At 40.4% G+C, this 12771-nt stretch overlaps 2 protein-coding genes across 3 annotated transcripts in view; both read right to left on the bottom strand.

Moving 5' to 3' along the window:
• LOC102300389 (procathepsin L) overlaps nt 1–12771 on the bottom strand; it is a 31929-nt gene that overhangs the window by 1389 nt on the left and 17769 nt on the right. The window contains exons 2-5 of the mRNA XM_042222470.1: nt 1052–1156; nt 702–844; nt 352–549; nt 73–264 (exon numbers count right to left, since the gene is read on the bottom strand). Coding sequence (XP_042078404.1) covers nt 73–264; nt 352–549; nt 702–844; nt 1052–1151 — 633 coding nt within the window. The 5' untranslated portion in view covers nt 1152–1156. The remainder of the gene's footprint in view (nt 1–72; nt 265–351; nt 550–701; nt 845–1051; nt 1157–12771) is intronic.
• Nucleotides 5854–12771, bottom strand: part of LOC102301517 (procathepsin L) — an 18187-nt gene continuing 11269 nt past the window's right edge. The window contains exons 1-8 of one of the 2 annotated variants that reach the window (XM_005925652.3): nt 8578–8677; nt 8163–8267; nt 7772–7914; nt 7423–7620; nt 7148–7339; nt 6615–6780; nt 6395–6500; nt 5854–6189 (exon numbers count right to left, since the gene is read on the bottom strand). In XM_005925652.3, the coding sequence (XP_005925714.1) occupies nt 6090–6189; nt 6395–6500; nt 6615–6780; nt 7148–7339; nt 7423–7620; nt 7772–7914; nt 8163–8262 (1005 nt within the window). In that variant the 5' untranslated portion in view covers nt 8263–8267; nt 8578–8677 and the 3' untranslated portion in view covers nt 5854–6089. Of the gene's footprint in view, nt 6190–6394; nt 6501–6614; nt 6781–7147; nt 7340–7422; nt 7621–7771; nt 7915–8162; nt 8268–8577; nt 8678–12771 lie in introns of those variants that run through there. The other variant, XM_042222469.1, reaches the window with a different exon arrangement.

The following is a 12771-nucleotide window of genomic DNA, read 5'->3' as shown; positions in this document are numbered from 1 at the left end:
TGTGTGTGTGTGTGTGTGTGTGTGTGTGTGTGTGTGTGTGTGTGTGTGTTTGATATGTTGCTATCGATTTACCTTAGCCTCATAAGGGTAGGATGTCTCAGTGTCAATTCCTCCATTGGCTTGGATGTACTGAAAGGCCCGCTTCACTGATCCTCCTTTGCAGCCATTGTTGCCAAAGCTCTGAGAGCAGTCCATTAACTGCTGCTCGCTCAGAGACACCAGCTTTCCTGTCTTCCTGAAGTGCTGACTCTCCAGTACACCAGTCTGCAGTAAGGACGAGTCGATTTCAAACCAGGCAACAGTTTTTGTTTCCCAAAGTTACCCAAACAACACAAAATTTTATGTACTCACTGTACTGAAGGCCCAGCAGGAGCCACATATCTTCTGATCCTTGACTTCAGTGACATATCCCTTATCCCTCCAGTCAACAGTGTCGGGCAGATCAGTACCTTCAGGCAGGCGAAAGAAGCTAGAGCCACGCTGAGGCAGAGAAGCATTAAAGGAGCCAAGGTAGCTTTGGGAAATCAGCTGTTTGTACTCTTCATGTTCCTGATAAAGAGGGAAGACATTCATGGGGGTTTTATCAAACAAAGTTGTTGTTTGGTTTTTTGTATCCTCACATGCTAATTGCATCAAAAAAGACAGATAACAACTGAATTGGTGAAGGGTAAAATCTGAATGATCTCTTTTTGTACACATACCATGTCAGCAAAGTGGGTCATCCCAAGGTGGTAGGATTTCAAACCCTGGTCTGCCAAGATGTTGTGCACTAGCACATGTTTGCGGTTGTTGAGCCAGATCTGCTTCCGGTGAGCCTCCTCTGACTCAGAGTCATATGACTTTTCTGCAAGTTGGAAAAGGAAATTATGAGAAACAGAACAATTTTTTGATTCGCTAACATATTTCCTTTGATTTGAATCTTATAAACTTTTACATAACTGGATGAGGCAAGTTTGAGGTTTGGACAGTGTTTTAAAGAACACAAAACATGATCAGAAGCTTCTGAAAAAACACAAAAACAAAAGAGGAGAGAAAGTGTCTGCTGTCTCACCAAACTTGAGTTTCCAGGCGCGAAACTCCAGATCTTCCAGAGAGATGATGGCACAGCCGGCTACAGCCAGAACAGCAGAAACCACAAGCAGCAACTTCATCTTGACTAAACACAAAGAAACGAATCCTTTGTGACTTGTAGGAAACCACATCAGTTTTAAAATGCTTTCTGTCACTTTAAATGGATGTTGGATATCACTTTCATAGTACGACAGTATCATCTCTCTCTCCAAACCTTTTGCAAATTAATAATTCTTTGTTTTTCTTTGTTTTCTTTCATCAGTATATTACTGAAAAGTGCATTTACACACTCGCCTATGTGTCTAATTACGTGCTGTAGCTACTTACCTGTCTCAGTGTCCGTGGTTGATATAAGTCTTTGTCAGAGAGAACGTCTTATATAGCAGACCACTAGTATGACTGCAGTATTCCAGTCAGGTCAGGACAGGAGTAAAGTAAAGAAAGCGAAAGAATGTTAAGTACTGAAATAGAAAAAGGTGGAGGTGTCAGGGTCCCTCAGTCCTCCTTGGCTTCTCCCCTATGATTGGGTCTTCTGTCTGTCTTTTCCCATTTTTTCCTCTGTCTGTGTTCGTTTGTGTGTCTCTGTGTTTGGAAACTAAATCCAGGATATCACTTACAAAACAAAACCCACCTCACTCACTCTGTTGGATAACCCCACCAAAGCTATCAGTTTCTATGATTTGAAGCCCCCATCACCCTGTTGGTCCATGGTCACCCTTGGTTACGACCCAACAATCCGCACATCAACTGAGAAACAAAATGAGTCTGGATGGAGGCTGTCTTTCCATAAGAACTGTTTAAAATCCACTCTCCCTTCAGATTCTACAGCCCCTGAACCAAACCCACCTGAAAACGCAGGTGGGTTTGGTTCAGGGTTCCAAACTGTTTATCATGATTTGGCTGAAGTTTTCAGAAAGGATCTCACTCTGTCTCTTCCTCCACATCTGTCTGTCACTTGATGAGAATTAGGCAGGGGGTTAGTGGAAGATGGCCTTCAATACCCATCACAGACACTTCAAACACCTGGTAATGCCCTTTGGACTAACTAACACACCTGCTGTTTTTCAGGCCCTAGTTAATGACGTTGTCTGGCATTTCATAAATTGTTTCATGTTTGTCTACCTGGATAACATCTTATTTTTCTCACGATCTCTCTCAGAACATAAAATCACTTAAGGTTTGTCCTGCAGCAGCTGCACAAGAAGTTGTTTCTAAAAGGCAAATTTTATGTTGACAGTGTATCTTTGCTGGGCTACAGGAAAGATACATTGTTGGGCTACCAAAGGGACATCTCAAACCAGGCCCAGCAAAGGTGCAAGCAGTCATGGACTGGCCATTGCCTGAGAACTGCAGATGTTGCAACGTTTCCTTGGTTTTGCTAACTTTACTGGGACTTCAGTAAAGTTGCCATGCCTCTAACTCAACTTGCCAAATCACAGTTCCAGTGAACCCCAGCAGCTCAGTCGTCCTTCGACTTTCTCAAACAACACTTCACTTCTGCTCCCATCCTTTCTCAACCAAACCTCTCACAACAGTGAATGTGGATGCATTAGATTCTGGAGTGGGAGCCGTCTTTTTCTCTTGTCGTCTATTCCCTGCAGAGCAAAATTATGACGTTAGATCTGGATCTGAAACTCTTGCATACCTCGAAACGGCGAGTGGGCTTTGTTTTTTACCCTCTTGAATTTTCCTGCAACGTACAGGCCAAGCTCTTTAAACAAGTTAGTCCACTGTGTAAACCTGAATTCTGTGTGTAGAGACCAGTTTTCCTTTTTTTTAAACTGGAATCTATTTGCTGATTTGGTCATAATTTTATTATTTTTTTAAATGTAGTATTGTAGTCTCAAATGGTTTATTGTTTTTTATTAAATAATATGCAAAAATACAGATTACACATATTTGACTTGATGGTGGAAACTGGATTGGCAGTCTGTCCAACAAAAAAACACATAAATGCAAAAATGTCATCCATGACAGGTCTACAGGGAAAATGGGGACCCTTCAGCTTTATTCTTTTGGGAACACAAAAGTCTGCAGAAAACTATAAATGTATCCCACACAAGCTTAACATTTCTCTGTTGATACTGGATGATACTGACCATAGTTTCTAATGCTAAAAACCACTTCACGGGTAATAAGCTACACACTACCAACACAACGTAACAAACACAATTACAATTTTTACATCTTAGTATAAAGCATTCTATTTATTTTTTTAACATGCATTTGATGTCTTTATGACGTTATTCCGTTAAGCACCAATGCAGGAAAAGAGTGCTTCTTGACACCATAAATCAAATGATGTTTGATGTTGTTGAGCCAGACCTGTTTCTAGTGAACCTCCTCTGACCTAGATCATAGTCATATGACTTTTCTACCAATTGGAAAAGGAGATTATGAGAAAAACAGAAAAAAGAAATTAATCTTTTTTTTTTTTTTTATCTGCTAACATGTTTCCTTTTATTTTAGTCTTAGAAACTTTTACACAAGTAAACACATGGGTGAGCATTTCTTTGTTTGAGTTTGAGGCTTGGACAGCATCTTTAAGAACATAAAACATGATCAGAAGCTTCTGACAAAATCGAAAATAAAAGAGAAGAAAGAGAGTCTGCTGTCTCACCAAACTTGAGTTTCCAAGCGTGAAGCTCCAGATCTTTCAGAGAGATGCTGGCACAGCTGGTTACAGCAGAACAGCAGAAAAAACAAGCAGCAACTTCATATTGACTGAGAAGAAGCAGAAAAAGACAGAGGCATAGCCAGCTTCTCTACACTTTCATGGCAGGATTTGACAATATTCAAAAGAGGTAGTCACAGAATGTTTGGCTTTTCCACCTCCCACAGGGGGCTAGATGGTCAGGTGCAGAAAAGTTCATGACAGTCAGTCAGACAGATAATTTTCTTTTGTTTCAAGTAATTTTTGCAAATCTCAGTTCCATAAAATCCTTATCTTCAGTTTAGGTTAATCTAAGCAGCATATTTATTTAGTATTTAAAATCAAATCTGCATTATGTCTGGGACAACACTGGATACATTTACACATGGAGAGATATTTCACTACCAGGCCTGCAGGTCTGCAGAGAGGCTGGGGGTACTGCTCCAGCTATAGCAGCCATCTGTCCCTAAGACCTCCAGGCTGGTTGAAACTCCTGAGAATGTGTTGATGCTCCTGTCAGGAGACAGACACACGCTCTACTTTTAAGATTAGGCTTAAACATTCATTTTTCAGAAACCATATAGTTATGGCTCGATCAGGTGACCCTGAATCCTCCCTTAGTTATGCTGCAATAGGCATAAGCTGCTGGGGGACTCCCATGATGCATTGAGTTTTTCCTTTTCAGTCACCTTTTTCACTCACTATGTGTTGATAGACCTCTCTGCATTGAATCATACCTGTTATTAACCTCTGTCTCTCTTCCACAGCATGTCTTTATCCTGTCTTCCTTCTCTCACCCCAACTGGTGGCAGCAGATGGCCCCGCCCCTCCCTGAGCCTGGCTCTGCCGGAGGTTTCTTCCTGTTAAAAGGGAGTTTTTCCTTCCCACTGTCGCCAAAGTGCTTGCTCATAGGGGTCATATGATTGGTGGGTTTTTTCTCTGTATCTATTATTGTAGGGTCTGCCTTACAATATAAAGAACATTGAGGCAACTGTTTCCAATTGAATTGGACTGAATTGATTTGAATGACTTTTGATGACCATGGTACCTGTTGAGGATTATAGTTCTCGTTAATTCTCATTAATTGTGTAAATGCTCAGAAAATAAAACAAGATTGGCACATTAATGCACTTTCAAACCCTTTTAAAAGTACCCATCTTGCTTCAAGTGGGGCATCCTCTGCCATTCTAGAATCAGCAGTTAGAAAGCGTTCAGTGAAGCTTCCTGCTTTCAGGATGACAGCTGCTCCAAGTTTGTCAGCCAGCTGGTGCAGGTGTTGAGCCATGCTTTTCCTCACTGTGGCACAGTGATGACTGAGAAAGGACAATATTAGACACACAACTCTGGGAACTGTATCGCTAGTTAAACAGAGTTAATCAGAATCCAAACATGGATGCAGTTTTCCACCTTGGCTAAAAGCGCCAGATTGATCTCCTCATGAATAAAGTCACAGGAAGTCTGCGCAAGCTTCAGCGGTAGAGTTTGGCCTGTTTGAAAATATTCAGTGTTGAAAATTATATATACAGATTGCATGTATATAAATAATATTTTCTGTTATTACAAAAATACCAGAAATGTCAAAATTAAAGGTAGCTTATTATCCGTAACTATGATTTTTAATGAACAAATTCCATCATAATTAATACACACGGTGAATTTCATAAGTATAGAAGACCTCCTGTGACGTTTGTTATTTTTCAAGAAAGGTCATAATCATTGTGTTATAAACCTGTTCTAACTATCATTTGCTTTACTTTGGGTTTTGATTAGCTTAAAAAAGTGTTTGGTTACACTATCTATGAAGTTTTGAGGTCACCAAAGAATTTATTCTGTTTGTCTCCATCAGCTGAAGAAACTGGAAAAATGTGATGTTTGTCACACAAATTTTAAGCTAGCTAAATGCTGAGAGATATTCTTACCTTAAAATAATTGTTATTTTAATAATGGAGTGGAGATCAGTATGTATGTCTCAATAATAACCATACAAATTCTGTAAGTAATGCGATATCAAACGTCTCAACAAACTGAACCTGGGAAACATTGGCTTTATTCATTGGAGAACACAAAAGTCTCCAGAAAACTAGAAACGCATCCCATGGGTGCTGAACGTTTCTGCCTGGATGATGGATTGATCGACAGAGCACAGTTTCATAGCTTATTTATTTATTTATTTTTACATGTATTTGCTGTAGTTATACATTTATTCCATCAAACACCTTTGCAGGCAAAGAGAGCTTCTTAACACCACAAATAAAATTATGTTTAGTTAAAAACAACTTGCTTAAAAAGACTGAAATAAATTCTGGGCAAACCAGATTTTCTGTAAAATCAGAAGGAAAAACTGAGGATGGGTTTCTTCCGATCTTCAGACCAGAGGGTAGCTTGCTTGAGAAGCAATCCCACACTGGTTGGATTTGTTCCTGCTCATCTTAATGTATCCCTTGTCTCCCCATCTGTGACCCCAGCTGTAGAAAAAAAGAAATTACACAGTTTAACAACATTTAGCAGCTAAAAATTAATAGTGTTCACACTAACAGTCCAAAAGCATGTGGAGAAATAATGATCTGCATAAATAAGATGCCTTTACATATTTTTGTATCAGCACTCAGTGAATGTTAGAAGTAGTGAAGTGCATGAATTAAAATATGAGCATCACATGGGAGTAAATACCTGTTCTTGATCAGCCAGTAGTCATGTCCATCTTCTGTACCATAACCCACAGCCAGCACACCATGGTCCAACACTGTCTTGCTGCAGTCGGGGTCATTGTACACTCCTGCAAATACATGTCAATCAGACTGAACAAAAGAACAAATGAAGCATTTCACATTTCTTTTCCAATTTAAAAATGTTTCTCTGCACTTTGCAAATATTTTTTCAATGTCTGCACCTGATTGGTAGAATTGGAATGAATGACGAGAAGCATCAATGCCAACAGATATCGGTCCGATAGTGGCCACAGCTTTCTTCAGGGTTTCTTCATTACTGGGTTTGACATGAACATAGCCAGTGCATTTGGCACCAATACCATCAGGCTTGTAATGGCATTGTTGACCCTAATACAGAGAACATATGCAATCATAAGTTTCTACTGCTGTCACATATTTATATTAGCAAACAGAGGCTTTCCAAAAGCTGTTAAAAATAGATTTTGAAAGAAGTTAATAAAGTAGCTCATGCTGTGAGTTTTACAGGGCTTGGAGCTACCATATGTTTTGGCAGTACTGTACAGCCTTTCATGCATGGCCATTATTAACACCACTGTCTGAATGAGCTGATTTGCATTGATAATTCTGATATTTATGATGTGATGAGATTCAGGTGATAAAGACCTGACTGCATATATTCAAGGTTCGTGATTTAAATCACAGAAGAAACAGGTGCGTGTGTGTGTGTGTGTTTGATATGTTGCTATCTATTTACCTTAGCCTTATAGGGGTAGGCTGTCTCAGTGTCAATTCCTCCATTGGCTTGGATATACTGAAGGGCCCGCTTCACTGATCCTCCTTTGCAGCCATTGTTGCCAAAGCTGTGAGAGCAGTCCATTAACTGCTGCTCGCTCAGAGTCACCAGCTTTCCTGTCTTCCTGAAGTGCTGACCCTCCAGTACACCAGTCTGCAGTAAGGATGATTCAGCTTCAAACCAGACAACAGTTTCTGTTTCCCAAAGAACACAAAATCAAAATTTTATGTACTCACTGTACTGAAGGCCCAGCAGGAGCCACACTGCTTCTGATCCTTGACTTCAGTGACATATCCCTTATCCCTCCAGTCAACAGTGTCGGGCAGATCAGTACCTTCAGGCAGGCCAAGAAAGGTAGAGCCACGCTGAGGCAGAGAAGCATTGAAGGTGTGAAGGCAACCCTGGGAAACCAGCTGTTTGTACTCTTCATGGTCCTGGTAAAAAGCAGCAAAGTTCATGGTTTTTATGCAAAAATATGGGTTGTTTTTTTTGCATCCTCACATACTAATTATATTGAAAAATATTGATGACAACTTAAATGGTTAATTGATCAAATCTAAATGATATGTCTTTTTCTGCACATACCATATCGGCAAAGTGTGTCATCCCAAGACGGTAGGATTTCAAACCCTGGTCTGCCAAGATGTTGTGCATTAGCACAAATTTGCGGTTGTTGAGCCAGACCTGCTTCCTTTGAGCCTCATCTAACTCAGAGTCATATGACTTTTCTACCAATTGGAAAAGGAAATCATGGGGGGGGAAACAAAAGAAAGTTAATCATTTTGTATTTTAAACCCGCTAACATATTTCCTTTATTTCCAGTTTTATAATCTTTAGCACAAGTAAAAACACAGGTGAGCTCATCTTTCTTTCTAAATTTGAGGCTTGTAAAGTATCTTAAAAAACATAAAACTTGATCAGAAGCTTCTGACAAAAAGAAAAAATGAAAGAGGAGAGAAAGAGTCTGCTGTCTCACCAAATTTCAGTTTCCAAGCGTGAAACTCCAGATCTTCCAGAGAGATGCTGGCACAGCTGGATACAGCCAGAACAGCAGAAACAACAAGCAGCAACTTCATCTTGACTGAATACAAACAGAAAAGAAAGAAATCCTTTGTGACTTACAGGAAACTTGTGTTTCTGATGAAAACTGATTTTTTTTTTTTTATTCTTTCTTGGTAATACATGTTTTAAAATGCTTTCGTCATAATATTACATGCCACTTTCATTTGACAATATCCACTTTGTCCCATTTTATTTGGGAGTTTCTATGTTACCTCCTCCAGAAATGTTTTTCTGAAATTAAAATTTTTTTTCATCATAATAACTGAAAAGTGTATTTACACTTTTACAACTAAACTACATGTTTAGTTATCTGTGCTGTAGTTACTTACCTGTCTCAGTGTCCGTATCTGTTGTGCAGAGTGTACTATAATCACCTGTGGTTGATATAGGTCTGCGTCAGAGAGGAGTTCTTATATAGTGGGCTACTAGCATGACTGCAGTATTCCAGGTCAGCACAGGTATTTGTAAAGAAAGTGAAAGAACGTGAAGCGGTGGAACAGAAAAAGGTGGAGCTGTACATTAACAGTCTGTTACAGTCTCAGTCTACATTAACTCGGGCATCCAGGACACTGTAGTTTAAAATGAAGGCAACAACTTTTTGGCTAACAAAAGAACCAAACAAAAAGCAAAAAGAAATGCAATTGCCTTCATTTCAAGAGTTTACAGAAGATCACATGACATCACTCACTTAAGGAAACATTTTATTTATGCTCACTCAGCAATAACAAGGAGCGCAACAGTCATGAATGATCTCTTCTGTAATTTGTTACAGATATTGACAAGTTTCAAAAGAGGTTGTCAAAGAATTGTTGGCTTTTCCACCTCTCACCATTGTTGAATGGAAGTTAGATGATAAGGTGGAGGAGCCTTCATGACAGTCAGCATTCATTATTCTTCTTTGCTCTCAAATAGTTTTTGCAAATCTCAGTCCCAGACTCTAAAGTATTAATTCGTATTTGAGAGAAAGATCAACTGCGTTTATTTGACATTTACAAGCCAGAAGCCATAGAAACAATTATTATCTGAGACCCCATGTCAAGAACAATTTGTTTTGAATTATTTAGCCAGCTGGAAGTATTTTATGTCAGACAAAATATAAATTACATGTGACATATTGCCACAGGTCTCATGTTATCTATAAAAGCTCAGCTTGTCTTTAAACCATATTCTCAGCCAACTTGATGTGTCTGAAAAACTACGAGTAAAATAAAGCAAGTTATTCATAACATTACAACACCTTTCACATATTTTGAGGAGATTACAATTTATTGTCAAACACAACGGGATGGGAAGTTAATCTAGTTCATTAAACACAATTAATCTGCAACCTCGAATACTTCTATGACCTCCTTAATCCCACTGACACGTCTTCCGTGGAGGAAGCAGAGTCAGGGGACGAGGGAGACGACTCATCTATCTCTGGGGATGAGGTCACTGAGGTAGTTAAACAATTCCTTGGTGGCAGAGCCCCTGGGGTGGATGAGGTTTGGCCTGAGTTCCTGAATGCTCTGGATGTTGTAGAGCTGTCTTGATTGACACGCCTCAACAATGCTGCGTGGAGATTAGGGGCAGTACCTCTGCCCCTGGTGGTTCCCATCTTTAAGAAAAGGGACCGGAGGGTGTGTTCCAACTATAGGGGGATCACGCTCCTCAGCCTCCCTAGGAAAGTCTATGCCAGGGTGCTGAAAATGAGAATCTGTCTGTTAGCAAAACAATACAGTTTTCATCCTGGTCATGGAACACCAGACCAGTTCTTTATCCTCTCGAGGATACTTGAAGGTGTATGGGAGTTTGCCCAACCAGTCTACATGTGCTTTGTGGACTTGGAGAAGGCATTCGACCATGTTTCTCAGAGTGTCCTGTGGGAGGTGCTTCAGGAGTATGGGCCATTCGATCCTTATAAAACCGTTGCAGGAGCTTGGTCTGCATAGCCAGCAATAAGTCAGACTTGTTTCCAATTGGTGCCCTTTGTCACCGATCCTGTTTGTAATTTTTATGGATATAATTTCTATGCGTAGCCAAGTGGCGGAAGGCTTTCACATGGGTGGTCTCCAAATCTCATCTCTGCTTTTTGCAGATGATGTGGATCTGTTGGGTTCAACAGGTATTTTGGGGTCTCGTTCACGAGTGACAGGAGAAGGGAGCGGGAGATTGACAGACATATTGGTGCTGTGGCTGCAGTGATGCGGACGCTGTACCAGTCTGTTGTGGTGAAGAGACAGCCGAGTGTAAAAGCAAACTTTTTTTACCAGTCGAATTACGTCCCTTACCTCACCTATGGTCACAAGCTGTGGGTAGTGACCGAAAGAATGAAATCATGGATACAAGCGGCAGAAATGGGCTTCCTCCGAAGGGTGGCTGGCTACTCCCTTAGAGATAGTGGAGTTTGGTGAAATCTCCCAACATTAACCTTCCCATGGAGGCTGAGGAGAGTGATGGAAAGATAGATGTAGCACATCCTCAGGCACCACTGCTTCCCACTTAGAAGCATGCCAAGCCAACTCTACAACATCCTGAGTCTTTAGCAATTCTTTCCTCTACTCATTCGCTTAACAATTTTCCAGAGTCACTTTGAGACTATCGCTCGAGTCACGTTCCACTTGGCAGCTGCCTCCATTCAGACTCAGTTTATCCATTCTCCCTCAGAATGCTGTTGAAGATTTGCTGGGGGTGGGAGTTGAAGATCTATCAGACCAGGGCTTCTTCCAGACACTCCCAGGGCACCCAAAAGGTCCAGCATCCTCCCACGCCATCTGATCCAGCTTATAACCAAGTAACAATTAGTTGGCAGCACACCACCTCTCTTCTCCTGAGTGTCCAGAACATAAGGCGTATCTGATAATACAATTACAAAGCTGATCAACCTGTGGTTGTCTTGGTGTCACTTGTGGGCATCTGAATGTGGTGTTTGTTATTGAAAACTGTCATAGGCACTGAAATCTAATAAACAGACTGCTATTCGGGTTTACATCAGGTAGGCTGATCCATAACCATAGAAGGGCCTACCTTTAATGGCTTTTTTTAATTAAGTAGGAGTGTCATTATGGTATTTTATAATGCTATTTCCTCAGGCATATTAACATTTCTCAAAATGCATAACTAACCTCACCTGGTCCAACAATAACGGATAGAGTTACTTAGTGAGAGTTGTTAAGCTTTGAACTGAAAGTGGAATAACTCTTAGTTGACACTAATATGAGCTTCTGTCACATAATTTAGGGAGGGTGCTGCTGCTGCTTCGCTCTCTCCGGCTTTTTTTCTGAATGATGCAAACAAAAAAAACTTTCATTTCACAGTTGCCAGGGCCCCTCTTAGGTGGTGACTTCCACTTCCCCCACTACAACCACTGATAACAAATGTGAGAAACAGCTTCTTCTCTGAAACTGTCAGACTTAAACTCTGCCAAACTTTTTCTCAAACAAATACAGACATACCAGGGACTCACTATGTGCAATAACAATTTCCTGGTAACAAACCCTTGTTGTGTGCAATAAAGATCTATATCAGTACACAGGTTTTTGCACACCAACAACCATTGCACTTCAAATTGTTCATGTGTTATTTATCTCTTTTTTCCTCATCTCGCTACAGTTAGGTGGGGATATGTGTCTTCTCTTGTGTTGTGTTTTGTTTTGATTTTTACATTTTTATTTTATTTTATTTATGATTTTGTGCTCAATATGTTGATAATATCCATCCATCCATCCATCCATCCATCTTCATCCACTTTATCCGGGGCCGGGTCGCGGGGGCAGCAGCCTAAGCAAAGAGGCCCAGACCTCCCTCTCCCCAGCCACCTCCTCCAGCTTATCCGGGGGAATACCAAGGCGTTCCCAGGCCAGCCGAGATTTAAACAGCATTTTAGAAAGACATAGTTTCTCAGAAGTAACAATATGGTCAATATGCAAAAAATGTACAATTTGTGGAAAATTGCAGAAAACTGTAAAGACTCATCATCATAAGATCTGGAATCTGGAGAAATATTTTAGAAGTGTTTTAGAATCTGATCAAGTAAAATAAAATCTGAGATGTCAACTCCTGATTTATTCTTTCTGCAGGAATGGATTACAGAAAATAAAACTAAATTGATTTGAATCAACTTTTAAATTTGTCAGGGTGACCCAGTGTTTTGAGTTTTGTACTCTTATTGAGCTTTGATGTCATCATGGTGTTAGGTGGGGCTGTGTGCAGGCAGCAATGGGACCCAAGGTGCAGACTCCGGAGACAGAACTTAAACCAAAACAGCTTTAATGCTGAACTCAAACATAACATAACTGGGGAAAAAGGTCAAAAATAAACTAACACCGAGCAGATTGACAAAACACACAGCAAAATAAACGGTAGATCGCGACACAGACACTAAGAAACACAGGGCTTAAATACACAGAGGGAGCAATCAGGGAATGGGTAACAGGAGGGAAACACAGCTGGGGCAAATCAGGCCTAACGAGACAAGAGGAAGCAAAACCAGACACATTAACATCAGACATGGACTTTCAAAGTAAAACAGGAAACACATAACA

The sequence above is a fragment of the Haplochromis burtoni genome, unplaced genomic scaffold (genome assembly GCF_018398535.1).
Source record: "Haplochromis burtoni strain Fernald_Lab_line unplaced genomic scaffold, NCSU_Asbu1 Contig_86, whole genome shotgun sequence".
Taxonomy (NCBI): Eukaryota; Metazoa; Chordata; class Actinopteri; order Cichliformes; family Cichlidae; genus Haplochromis; species Haplochromis burtoni.
The sequence above is the reverse complement of the archived record's forward strand: the minus strand, read 5'-3'. Positions and strand labels throughout refer to the sequence as shown.